Raw genomic sequence first — 14,058 nt, forward strand, 5'->3', positions numbered from 1 at the left:
AAAATACAAATTAAATGAGATTTTTAAAAAAGCATATGAAGCCAGAAGACAATGAGATGAAAGATGAAATCCGCAGACTAAAATACAGGGTGGGGGAAAAGTAGGTTTACAGTTGTGAGTATGCAAAACAGTTTATTCTTGTATTATTTTCCACAGAAAACCTATAAACCTACTTTTGCCCCACCCTGTGTTAGGGACAGAATATTGGAGACAAGCTACTACTTATAAGAAATATTAAGCATGGTCTGTTCACCATGATTGGAGAAAGCACTTTCTAACCTGGCGTGGAGTTGTATGCCCCAGGTACCTGGCAGTCAACCTTGGAGCTGGGAGTCAACCTTGGAATGTGGTCCATTCGCATCAGAGAACTGTCTATTATCATGGAAAGATTAACAAGCTTGTTGCTTAAACAATGGAGTCCTGCCCCAGCACCCTCCATTGCCTGTAATCTGTAACCATTATACCCTTTCTTATTCCTTTTGCCTACTTCCCCATGTAATCTTTGTCCTACCCCATATAAGCATCTGGCTTATGGGGCTGGCAGAGAAGTTTTTTGTGGATGACCTGCTACTCTCCCATACTGCTGGCATTATCAGAATAAACACTCACACATGATTCAACCCTGTCTCTGCTTAATTGGTTGTCTGATTTCATCTGCATATACCTTAGTAAGAAAAAAGACTAAAACCCATTAAATGACAAGATGACACATAAAAGTAGATATGATTAAGAACTAAAACGGTTTTTTAAATCAAATAAATAGTTTTTTAAAGGAGAAAATTAAGAGAAGAAGAAAACCAAAAAGTTTGAAGGGGAAAGAAATAGAGGAGATTAAAGGGTTAAGGAAGACAGGCAGGAGCCAAGACCAAAGTGAGCAGCACCAACAAGGCCATTCAGACTCAGAGGGTCCTCAGGTGCCATGGCCGGGAGAAGAGACAGTGACCACCTTGGTCAGCGGCCACCACACACAGACTCATGTCCCCAGACTCTCCCTTTCCTCTGGGGCACCAGGGCCAGCCACATAATGAGCAGTTCCCTAGAAAATCAGTGCATGTGGCTTTCTGCTGCTCACTGATGGCTGCAGAGCTCCTGGGGGCCCTGGAGGCTCTAGGCGCCCACTATTCCCAGAGACAGAATTAAGCAGTGCTCAAGTGCTTGGGCTCAGGCATGAAGCTAAGTTGCAGTTCCCAGCCACCGCTTTGTAGTTGGCTATGTGGAAGTACGCTGGTACAGGTTCCTTTCAATTTTGAGAATTAATGCAGTAACTCACAAAGCTCAGCATAAGTAGACTACATTTACAACAGCTTAATTCATAGGGAAGCCTTAAACACCTTGCCTTTCTGAGCCCCCCCCCCCCCCCCCCCGTCCTCACCGCCTCCACACCCCCCCCCACACCCCCCCCCCCGGGGCCAACCCACCCTCGCCATGTAACTCTGGGACTCTACAGGACACTTATTGGAAAAAATAAACTACAACATTGTTTTAGTTCAAACTTTTCACTTTTCAGAGGAAAAAGGTTTCTAGACAAATGTTAAAGACAAAATTATGAACTTGAAAATTCCTAAATACTGAAACACACAACACACCCATCATTTACATTTAAAACAATATTAACTTTTAAAAAAATTTAAGAAACTCAGAATTTTGACTTTTCATGTGACTTTTTCACTGTTGTATGGCTTGGACATGAAGGAAAATAAAAAGCACAGACTGAAGTAAATTATTTCTCATTTTTTGTGGTTGTTGATCACACTGCTAACTGGGTAAGCCAGTATTATATTATTGGGCAGATGAGGACTAGAAACTCAACATCCTGAATCAAAATCTTTGATTTTTTTTCTCCCTGTTACAACTCCCTCATGATGAACTTTTGTTTATGTTCTTTTCAAAGGGGACAAATCATTAACCAATAAACTTTACATTCCACTGCCATCCAGCTAAAGGGCCTGCTTTTGCTAAGATTTGAGGTAAATAGATTATCTCTTACCAGAGGTCTATCTTCTTCTAAAACACAATGACTTCTTTAATAACTGACTTTTTAAAAAATTATTTTTGAGAGAGGGAGAGAAACATTGATGTGAGAAACATCGATTGGGTGCTTTCTGAAAGTGTCCAAACTGGGGATCAAACCTGCAACCTGGGTATGTGCCCTAACCTGGAATCAAATCCAAAACTATTCAGTGTACCAGATAACGCTCCAACCAATGGAGCCACACCAACCAGGGCAATGACTGACTTCTTCACTTCATTTTACTTTACAATTCTATAGACTCAAGACAAAACCTCTCTGACTAAAGTACCAGCAGAGAGTATATGAAGTGTAAGGAATATTCTTGGAACTACCAGTAAAACCAGAAGTGACATATGCTGGTTCAATGCTCAAACTCTTAGCCAAACAACCATCATGCTAGTGTAGGCTCGGCCACTCCCCAGCTGAGACCTTGAGCAAATTATTTTTCTAATTTGCACAAATGTATAATGAGTACCCCTCTGAGAGCATTGTTGAAAGGATTGAGTACAATAAGGAAGATAACATTTGGTATAGAGCCTGACATATTTCAAGCACCTATGAAGTGGTAGGTGCTAGTACTTTTATTCTTGTTGCAATATGTAAAATTAGTAAAGGGGACAAAATTAGTTTGCAATTCCTTTGAAAAATTAGACATCTAGTTTTGTAGCTCCTTTATTATAGTTATAGAAGAATTTACTGTGTGCTACTGCTATGTTTTGGTTTAAATGCCATCTATAATAATAAAAGGGTAATATGCTAATTAGACTGGACATCCTTCTGGATGAAGCTGGGGCTACAAGGGCTGAGCCCCTTGCACAAATTTTGTGCATCAGGCCTCAAGTCTATTTATAAAGATTGATATTTCAGCTGAAAAACATTTAGTGAATCTTTCAATCTAATCAACATTTCTATCTATCATTATTGTTCCTGGGTGTTCTATATGGTAGCTGTCAGCCTTTTTAATAGAGTATCAAAAGATCAGTCATTTTTTGCCTAGTAAAATCAACTGAGAAAGCCATGTGGCTGTGACTGCCAAAACGCTTTTTAAAAAGCTTGGTTCTGACATATGATTTTGAAATGCTTATGTAAAAATATTCAACAAACTATTCAAAAATTGATCATCACTAGTCTCTTATGCTCACACAACATTGATTTGCTTGAAATTAACTATGCTTTTAAAACATTTCTAAGAGATTTTGGTCTTAGAGTTTCAGAAGCACTAACAGAGAAATGGGTGAAAGATTCATGGGACAGTATTTTTTCTTTTCCCAAAGCAGATAAAGATTTTGGTGTTTTGTTATTTCTTATTTCAAACAATGATCTGTATAACATTAAAAGCCAGGATACCCAATAGCATTTCGGAATGCATTAATTCAGAAAAATTTTACCAGTTAAAATGTCTTTAAAAATCGAACTGACTTCTGAGGCCTTCTGAGAAACTGCACACTCAGGAAACAGTAATGCCATCAGGGAAAGGATGAAGACTCCAGAGGCCTTTAAGAGAGGAGGGGTGGTCTGTTGCCCATATTTGGAAAACACTTACAGTTCACTTAATTAGTCTAATTACATGGTGCTCTTTCAGCTTATTATTAATGCCCTCTGACAGAGATATGTTACCCTGGCCTTGAACGCATGCTGCACAGTGTGTTGAGTTGAAATTGGATAACATCCAGGAGCTTCCATCAGTCCCATACATTTTGGAACAGAGCATCCGTGATATGCATCAAGTGCATGTCGGTTAGAAAACGTGATATTCTTAAACATTCAAGTTTTTGGCTAATTAATGTGTTTCTATGATCACTGGGAGACTCAAAGTGACATAATAGAAAATTCCCATTCCATACCATTCAAATGATAATTAAGGCAGCCATGAATTAATCCCCAAACCCAGAACCATTCATTCATCCTTCAGCTATTTAAGGACTGCTCAAAATCAGCTTGAAGCAGTTAGCATGTGATAAAGCATTTTCACCAAAAAACACACTAATTTTATTACCCTGTGAAGCAATCCTCATCTACATTCAACATATCAGTACCTTTTCATACTGATGTTTGAGAGTTAATGCAAAAATTTCATGGAAAGAGAAATAATATCTGGAACACAGGTAGTTTTTTTTATTTGTAAAACACTGCAGGAATAACTGTCTTTAAAGAAAATTTCAGTATCAATAAAATACGAAGAGCTGTTTTCATTACAAAAATTCAACTTGTATGCATTCTTTCAAGTTTTTCTACTTAGGTTATAACCACAATAAAATTCTTAGTGAGTTCAAGTTCTTTACAAAACATTCTATCCCATGAGAGCATCATAAAGGTCAGTTTGAAGCCTGAGGTTCAAAGTTGAATTGATGGAAAAGTACATTTTCTCCTTTTTCATTTAAATAAACACATAAAGCCAGGGTCCTGAAAACAGTTATAATAAGTACACATGAATATTTCTTTGAAATTTGGTAATGAATTTGTGCATGATGCTTTTTTGGGGGGGAGAGAATAGTGATGGGAATTTTCTGTCAAATAATTGTTCCTTTACTTTAAAACCAGTTGTTCATACTGGTTAAAATATTACATGGGAACTATCCTCAAGTAAACGTGGATGAGTTGTAATTGACAACATATTTAAGTAATTTTACACTTGTATGGATGGGTTCTCTTCCACATAAATGATTTTAAAAGCCTGTAAGATGAATATATACAGTTGTTTTGTAAATAGAATAAACACAGGCCTATATTTTAAAATAAGTCAGTCTGAATTAACCTGCATGAAGCTACAGCTAAAGCCAATGTTAACAAGCATTCCTTATTAACAGACCAGTAGAGTAACTGTCCCTGGGAAGAGGTACAATAACGTGACTTTATAAAAGTTCACAGTTGTGACTATCACAAAGAGAAACAATCAAGGATGTAGAAATTGTATATCCAGGTGAAGTCTGGGCAGACCCAAAGAACCTACTGGGCTAATAAACAGAGTAATGCATCAGACAGTAGATTAATAATTTTAAACTTAAGAAACTAACTTGTACTAAGAAGAAGCCTAGATGGAATTTAAGGCAACATTTATATGTTTTTTTTAAAAAAATCAGTTTTAAAGACAATTTTTCTTTTGGTGGCAAAGATGAATGATAGCTTACAGATTCTATTCTCTAATATAAAGACTCATAATAAATTACTTTTTCTAAAGAGATTAACCATTTATGTACGATATACTTGTTCACATCATACCAGTTTTAAGAACTGCTTCAACAGAAATAGCACTAATTGAATAATCAATGCTATCTTTTTTTTTTTTTAAATTGGTAATTCATTACTGAACCAACCTAATCCTACTCAGTTTGTATACTGGGACATACATATCACACAACACTGTATAGTTCCAGGCTTTGAAAGGAAAAAAGCATAAAATAGAAAATTAACATGTTTGATTATATAATACTTCCTTCTAGCAAATAAAATTTTGTAAATGACTGAAGAGTTTTAGCCAAAGAAATATGACTATTCCTCTCAGAGAACTGTATCTGTTTGAATATGAATATAATGTCTTATAGTCAATTTCCAACTTGTTAGGTAACTACATGTGAATACACTCCTTCATTGTTACCCTACTATTAAATATTGATCCTTTATTATATAGTGTCTACATTATAGCCACATTTAGATATATAAATATATACTTGAACATTTTTTTCTCATTACTCTTTTCTAAACTCAACAGGCATGACTAAGTGTGTCCACATAAAATAAAGTGATTTCTAACTTGGTGGGAGCACGGGGGAGAACCACTAAGCTGTAGAGGAATTTGGTATAAACGCTTATGATGTGGACAGGAAACATCTACTTGTTGAGATTCAATTATGATTTTTGAACCTTTCCATGATAACAAATATTGTCATTTGCAGCTCCCTTATAGGGATACTTATAATCCTCACACTGTAAAAGTATGTTTTAGGAATTTCTTCTCAATAGTGCTGAAAAATCAAAAATTTTTTTTTATGATGTTAAATTTGACTGTACAATTTGCAATCCCCCCTTTTTTCATTATTTTTTTTTAAGTTCTGGTGCAATCCAACAAATACAAAGCTTTCAGTATGATTCTTTGTTGAAACTTATTGGCCAAATTGTGAGCATGGGTAATGGATAATCAGAATATAAATATATTATATACTTTTTAGCATATAAAGCCATCCAGCAACTTAACTGTAGTCTTCTCCATATCCGTGGGTTATAATACGAAGGGATCTAAATATATCCAAGGGGGAGGGGTGGGAGAGGGCCAATGTGTTAAAGCCAATTGTGTATCATACATAAAAGTGCACGTTAACTACTTGAAAAAATTCACATTTATTTACTGTCAAACCGTGTTAAACTTTACACTGGATATTAGTGATGGGCTCATTATTAACAGGTTTACACAAAGGGATGAAAAGAAAAGCAGAATTTGGCTGAAACAATTTACATTTCATTAGAACTTTATCATAAAATAAATTAATTACTAAATATAGGCAGAAGGAATATGGAAGAGTAATATTTATTTTTATTTTATTTTAAAAAAGAAGAGGCACCTTTTGTTCACCACAAAGTTTGTGAGAAGTGCCCAGTGCCCTCTCTGCCCTCTGCTCAAGAATAAACGGAGGGGCGACACGCAATCTTTTCTAGATTTCACCACGGTTGTGCAAGGCATGGCGTAACTGGCTTCAAAGACTTTTCTCCCCATAGAACTTTTGGCAATAAGGAATTTAAATGTAAGGATAAAACTAACATGTCAAAGCAGAACACTTGTATACAGTGGAAACTAAGTGACAATGGGCAGAACCATGACAAAGTGTAAGAAAAAACATTTTATAACATGTGCAACCAAGAGCTTTTCACAATATTTTCTTCAAACTCTTTAAAATTATTCTAATGACAATTCTATTTCAGTTGGACACAAAGGTATTTATTTTACCCTAGCAATAGAACAAAATATAATTTCTTTAGCCATTTTTTTTTTCATGAGAATAGTTCATTGTACAGTTGAGGAAACATACGAAATAAGGCCTGTGGCTTGATTGCTAGTGGTTAAACATGGTTTCAATCTTTGCCTTAATGGAAAAGATTTGCAGTGAACTGCACACTGCTGCAGAATCCCTCTCCTGCTTTCCCAAGTCTTGTCAGGAACAGTAAGGTACAGTACATTTGTCCCACAGGATTTTAAAGCCTACGTCTTGTATATAATACAATGCAGGCCTACAAAAAAATGGTGCAGCCATATTTACAAATTCAGTTCGCAAACTGCTGCGGTAAAATGGCTGGAAAGTTGCGTTTTGCTCGCTTCACAATTTCTCTAAACAGCAGCAGAACCTTAAAATACCTGGTTGGCATCTCTTTTCTTTGTAACAAATAATTCACTTTAGTATACTCTGTGTATATACAAAGTTTTTTTGTATGTTTTATAAAAATTCACAGAACGGCAAGGTTCAGTCATCTTTTTTTTTTTTTTTTACACGGGAGGAACCACAGGTCATCAGGGCTGTCTGTGCGGCCGAGTCTGCGTGGGCCCACGAGCCGCGCTTTGTGAATACTCGCAGGTGGCCCTCGGACCTCCCCGGCTGAGCTATTAAAGGCTGGTCACCAGCTGCATCTGCCCTTCTCTCACGTCCCCTTCGGGGATGCAGCCTTCCTTGTTAATGGGGATGATGTACCCATCGCTGTTGCCCCTGCTGATCTGGTAGCACGTCTGGAGCTGGTGGCCAGCCCCCAGGTTGGGCATGCTCTTGTAGTAAATGTCCTCGTTCTCGCTCCTCCGGGAGGGAGACAGGTCTTCCTCCATGTCCGGGCTGCTCTCCGGGTAGGGAGAGTCTCTGAGGTTGGGCATGCTCGTGTACAGAGAGTCCCTGTTGGGCGACTGCAGGTGGTCCTCGGCCTCGGAGGTCAGCTGGGAGACGTAGCTGTCCGTGCCCTCGGGCTTCACTTTCTTCTGCGGCTGGTACAGAAGGGAGTGAGTCCGCTGAGGGATGAGCGGGGCCTCCAGCTCTCGGTGGTGCAGCTCTAGTCCTGCGTGGTCGCCATGCATGAGAGAGGACGCGTCGGCCACGATGGCATCATCCTCGCTGCTGCTCCCGCCAATCACAGGTTTGACTGGGAGCGTGAGCTCCAGGTTGTGAGTCTTGCTGCTGCCCCGTAGGTTGTTGTGCACTAGCTCTGAAATGATCATTTTCTCAAAAGCGGTATCATTCAGACTTAGTCCACAGTCCACGACCTGCACGCCGTCGGTGTAGTCCCCCTTGCGCAGTGAGTAGCTGTTGTTGAAATTACCATTTAGCGGTAGAGTATCCATGGCACTTGTATCCCTGGCATTGTTCAGTGAATGTCCTGAAACAGACAACGGGGTTTCCATTATTGCCACTGAGCCTTCCTCAAAAAATCATTAACTCTTTGGCACAAAACGTTTTAATGTCGTTCAGGACAAAGTTGTATTTGAAAGCGGACACTTGGAAAGTGCCAGGCTTTCCCGCATTCCCAACTGTAAACAGTTGCACCCCCTTAGATATCTAATACGAAAACGTGTGAAAGAATAATTCTGTTTTCCAGGGAAGGAAGATGGCATACTGAGTATTACTTGATCAATTTCGGGGAGACAGTAGTTAATCGATTTTGGGTCAAATCTCTGACACAAAAAAAGACTTCACTCCATGCCCTTGCATAGTTAATGCAAAGCAATTCATTATTGACAATTGCATTTTAAAGTACAAGACTATGATTTATAAAAATAAAATTAACATAATTTGTCCTAAACAACACTAAATTAAAAAGGAATAAGTCACATACGAAAACCAAAGGCAAATGTACAACACAAACCCACGTAAGTGGCAAGCAACTTTTTTTAAACAACATCTAACATTTCCTTTTTTTCTGGAGATGAAATTTAAAAAAAAAAAAAGAATGAAAAATATGGACAGATACAAAGAATTCATGTTAAACAAAGACAGCCATCTCTCATACGGACCGGGCCAGGGGCCCACAAGCACCATCCAACAACATGACAGGCAGCAGGTGGAATGACTCACTTTGGACAACTCACATCATGTCTGTCTGCTCAGGCTATCTGGCCTAAGAGTAGCTGATATATAAAAGAAAGTAAAATGATTTATTGTAACATGATGAAGAATTTCTAAGCTTCTCAGCAACTTAGTCAGAGCAAGGGTTCAACAAATTAGGTTACCAGCAATAGCAGCCTTTCCCGTTTTGGTTTAGTAGTTCTTATTGTTTTGATATGTACTTTGGAAACGAGTACTAATAGCCATGGCCCCAGGCTCCTAATGGTCAAGGTGTTTGCCTGCAGCCCTGCAGTCTGCATCAGTCACAGTGACAGCACCGAATGAACCCGCAGTCTACTGCACGAGACTGGCCCACAGACACTGTGGGCATGGAGGTTAAATGCAGAAATGTTAGAGATTTCTTAAGTATGGGTCACAGAAATTAAACCAAGAATAAATATTCACTATGGAATGGGAAAAGGGTGTTAGCCTTGGCTAATATATTGTTTATCTCTAAAGGAATGAAAGATTGGATAAGTCTGCTGAAGATATGAAAAGAGGTTTAGGAAGAAAAAAAATACGGTAACATGCTCTCTTTGAATCAGAGTTGTATTTTTCTACAGACACATAAACATGTAAACTAGGACATCACAGTGCTTTTCAGGCAAATGGGAAAAAAAATAGAGAAAATTAAATGATCTGCACCATGGGAAGTTGGGTTATTCATTCTCAAAATCCTAGAGAAAAAATAAAATCACTTGTCTACAGATAGGTCTGGAAAAAAAAAGAATGAAATGATGGTTATTGAAATGAAACTGACCACTGTGAGGCTGCTGCATTGTATGCAAGGCTTGGAGGAGTTTAGGAAAAAAATTTAATTCTTGAAAAAATAGGAACTTTCCCTTCTTAGTGCTCACTCCACTCTTAAAGCTGCAGATTATCCTAGAAAACTCAATGTCATGACCAATAAATATATGATAATTATTTGATAAATTATCATTAGTAGAAAATGAGAAAATGGGGTGATTATATTTGTTGGTCACTCATGTTATTTTTTAAAAAAACTCTGATCCAACTTCTACATTCGAGAAACTGACAGGCCAATTAATATTATGCTCCACATATAACAAAATAAAGCTCTGAGAGCTGTTTGTAAGGCTTCCTTTAGCTTGGTTGACACAATTCTCTAGCTTTATAAGTTCTTATGTGCACCACAGTCTTTATAAGATCCACCACTGGAAAACTGCTGGAGCTTTAAGTTACATGATGGATCACTTGCCAGCATTTGTTTCCTCTGTAGAGGTTTGATCTTGTCTTTTTCCTTTTTCCTTTTTATTATTGCTTAATAAATATAAACATATATACTAGGTAAAACAGGAGGTGTTTTCTATGACATACTGCAGATTTAAGCACATCTTTGACTGGTTTGGAAGAGGCAAATTTTCTGCCCAAGTTCAGGTAATTCACTTGAAGACTTTCCACAGCCTGTAGCAAGATGACTGTGGGAATGCAGAAATGATGTCAATTATTCAGCATTCGGGGTGACAGTACCCCGGGCTTTAAAGAGCAAATTATTTCAGCATTGCGTATACTTAAGTATGGACAGCGTTTGCTACAGACCTCTGTTGTTGAGAAAGGGCAGTACAGACAGATGTACTGTTTGAATTTGGTAACGTTTTAGTTGCAAATTGTGAACCACTTGCCCGCTGAGTCTACGTCATGACTGCTAGTTATGTTTTAATTGTGCCGGTTAAAAATCATGCTGAAAAAATTTACATTTGATAGGCAAAGTTAAGTTTTACTCCCATACTTGTCTCTCTGTAGGTTGCTAGAGGAAAGCATAAGGAAAGTGAGAAAAACAAGAGAATGAAAAGAAAAGCTGCAGTTACGTTAAAATAGAATTTCAAGGGGAAAAAAACAGAAACAAAGTTCTTTGTTAAATTTAGTGGTAAATATCAATCACAAATAAAGACTATATGCTAGCAGTAATTTAGCAGCAGTAACTTTTACCAAAACCTTGAAAATTTCTGTTAAATATATATGCTTTTTTAAAAATAAGCTATTAGAAAACACAGTAATACAGGATGGGTTAGTGACAATCTCTCCCCCTCCCCCAACTAAAAAACAAACAAACACAACTATAGGTATCAACTGACTGATATTAACTTTATTTTCAAAGCTATTTTAAGAAAAAAGAAAAACCACCATAAAGCTGCACTATACTATAGTGTGGTTACATTGATAATGCTGGATGCCGTTTTCTATAGCTAGGCATCCAATGATCTTTATTAGCTAATCCATTCCAAAAGCAAATTCTGTCGGCAAGCTTTAGAGTCAACTGAACAGAATATTACATAGAGCGGATACCTCTAAGTGATATACATCTTGAAGATGGGCTCGCGGACCATGTGATGTCAGTCCTGTAATAATATATTAAGATTTATGCCACCTGTGTCAAAAACATGGATAATTATTGGTAAATACTGTCATGACTGAATGTTTACTATAATATAGTGCAGTTTTAGAAGCCTGGCATGCTCAATACCATTCTCTTTCATTTGAGAGACTATGGATGTAATAATAAATACATGGCAACATGAATATTCTAGAGAAAGGGCAAAGACCAGAGAGAGCTCTGTTTAGCAGCAAAGAAAGGTAGTTGTATTCATAAGTATAAGCACACCTGGTGAGTTAAATACAGGAGCTGAAGGGGCATTACATACAACTGTTTCAGCGAGCAATGTGTTATAGGGGTTGTTAGTGCCGTGGGGTCGAAGAAGAGGATTTGTTAGTAGGTAATTGCCAGTCATTCCTGAAGCAAAAAAAGGAAAGAAAAGAAAAGAAAAGGAAGGAAAGAAGAGACATCAGTTCTCTTATTTTAGTGTTACAGTTGCAGTACAGTACTTTTCGTATTCATCAAGGATAGTGAACAAGTTGGCAACGAAAAATCTGCTGAAATTTTCTGACTGTATTTGAACTACTAATTTGAAGGAGAAAGGGTAGAGGGAAGTTAAATTTCAGTAATTCACAGGTGCTTTCTAAGTCCCCCAAGTAAACACCTGCTGAGGATGACATTTACTAATTTATACAAAAAATCACTGTTAAACAAAAATGGCAATTAAATGCACAGAGATCAACATTATGTTTCAAGATGTTACTGCTTAATATTAAAAACCTAACCACGGAGGCCCAGAAGAGGGAATCTCAAACTTTCAGAATTTACAGGTGTGGGATTATCCCTCATGAAAACATCTGTGTTAATACCAACTTCGATACAAGCAGGAGGAAAAACAACTTCAAACAGATAAAAAGTATGACACATTGCACAAAGCTTCTCTTAGTAAATGCAAGAGCACACATGCTGAAGAAGAAAAGGCTGTGTATAATGAATTATTGGACCATTCATAAATTGTACATAACAAGAATTTTATTTGCCAGGTTTCAAAAAGCGAATCATTGAATAATGCATTTCCTTTTTGATAGTCATCTTAACAAAATTAGGTAGCATATCAGAGCCATGGAATATACACATTTCACTTATTCTAATTTATAAATTACCAACCTTTCAATACGTATCAAACATGTTTTGCATAGCTAATGTAATTTTGACTAAAAATATTTTAAAATTCAACTTGGTTTTGATGTCATACATACTCCTTTTTTCATTTTAAACCAACTCATCAAAACAATGGCAACATTAAAAAATGTCATTGTGATAAAATATTACTGCTGTATTACCAATCAGTACAACAAAACTAAAATCACCTGGATAAATGACCTTTCCACCGACATATATAACAACATGACTTTTTTCATACCAAGTTAAAATTTACTAAGCTTGCATTCAGAAGTATGTGTACATGTGTTTGTGTCCTTATCTTGCTAAAATATTTTATTTGCCAGCTTATTTAAGAATTATATTGATAATGATAATTTTAAAGCTGTAACTATAGTAATTCAAGGAGAAAAATATTAATTTGTAAATTCTCATGTATTTTAGTTTTTTGTTCATGAAGATTTACTATAAATGTTTTTGACACTTTTTACTTTTTGAAAGAAATGTAAAATAAAAACTTTTGCAAATAAGAATCTTCACTACAAAACTGGTACTGTTTAATGTGAATAGTGGTTATTCTAATTGTGTTGATGTTTTAAGAAGAAAAGTTTGGTAAATGTCTCGGTTAAAAGGATAAATTTCTACTCACAAGAAAAACATATGAACTTGTGGCAAAGTATATTTTCAGTAATTACTTTTTCTAGCCTTACTCTTAATGCGGAGTTTAAAAATATACTGTTTGCATTACATTATTGAATAAAAAGAATTTATATGTACTTGAAAAAAGGATAAAAACTGACTCAAAAGATTTAGGAGCTTGTGATATAAACACATTTGAAAAAAATTCCCCATTTTCTCTAGGATTATTGTAAATTGGCAAAAGGTACAAAATTTATATTGTAAACTCAAGTTTTCCTAGTAACTGACCTTGATTAAGTGTTGAAGTGCTATTGATGTCACCTGAGATAAAAGAAGATTCAGATTGTTTTCTCACAGTGTCATTCCACATCCTTCTTATACGACTCTATCAACATAAAATAGCAAGACACGTTATGTTAGTTTCCCCAAATTTACCTTATTAAAGACACACAAAAGATTTAACCTATCCATCTGTGTAGGATTATCTGTGGGGCTTTTAAAAAAGAAAACGTGTGTGGATTCTAGTCTAAAACTAAGGAAGTCTATACTGCTCTGTTGCTTTTCTACTAAGGGGAATTTAATCTTCTACTCTTTAAAAATTTTCCTTTATTGCTTTTTTTTTTTTAACGTAGAGATAACTGATTATTCACCAAATGTTTACCGAGTACCCACAAAGAGCACCGTGCTGTATACAAAGCTTAGGCTATGAAATGATTCTGATAGACTTTTTAAAGAAGTATATCTCTCAAAAAAAGGATGTTCACACCTAAAGAAACACCTTCAAGAAATACTTAAGAAGACATTAACACCAAAATACTAAAAAAGCAAGTATTTGCTATGTA

The 14,058-nt window shown here is 36.5% G+C and overlaps 1 protein-coding gene across 21 annotated transcripts in view; it reads right to left on the reverse strand.

Annotated features, from left to right (window-relative positions):
* Positions 1-4,104: 4,104 nt before the first annotated feature.
* ADGRL2 (adhesion G protein-coupled receptor L2) overlaps positions 4,105-14,058 on the reverse strand; it is a 288,043-nt gene continuing 278,089 nt past the window's right edge. For 8 of the 21 annotated variants that reach the window (XM_059689062.1, XM_059689061.1, XM_059689063.1 and 5 more), the window contains 3 exons: positions 13,505-13,601; positions 11,705-11,833; positions 4,105-8,356 (listed from right to left, as the gene is read on the reverse strand). In XM_059689062.1, the coding sequence (XP_059545045.1) occupies positions 7,602-8,356; positions 11,705-11,833; positions 13,505-13,601 (981 nt within the window). In that variant the 3' untranslated portion in view covers positions 4,105-7,601. Of the gene's footprint in view, positions 8,357-9,051; positions 9,105-11,388; positions 11,471-11,704; positions 11,834-13,504; positions 13,602-14,058 lie in introns of all 21 variants that reach the window. The other 13 variants (XM_059689069.1, XM_059689070.1, XM_059689071.1 and 10 more) reach the window with 7 other exon arrangements.

Source organism: Myotis daubentonii, chromosome 3 (genome assembly GCF_963259705.1).
Source record: "Myotis daubentonii chromosome 3, mMyoDau2.1, whole genome shotgun sequence".
NCBI lineage: Eukaryota > Metazoa > Chordata > Mammalia > Chiroptera > Vespertilionidae > Myotis > Myotis daubentonii.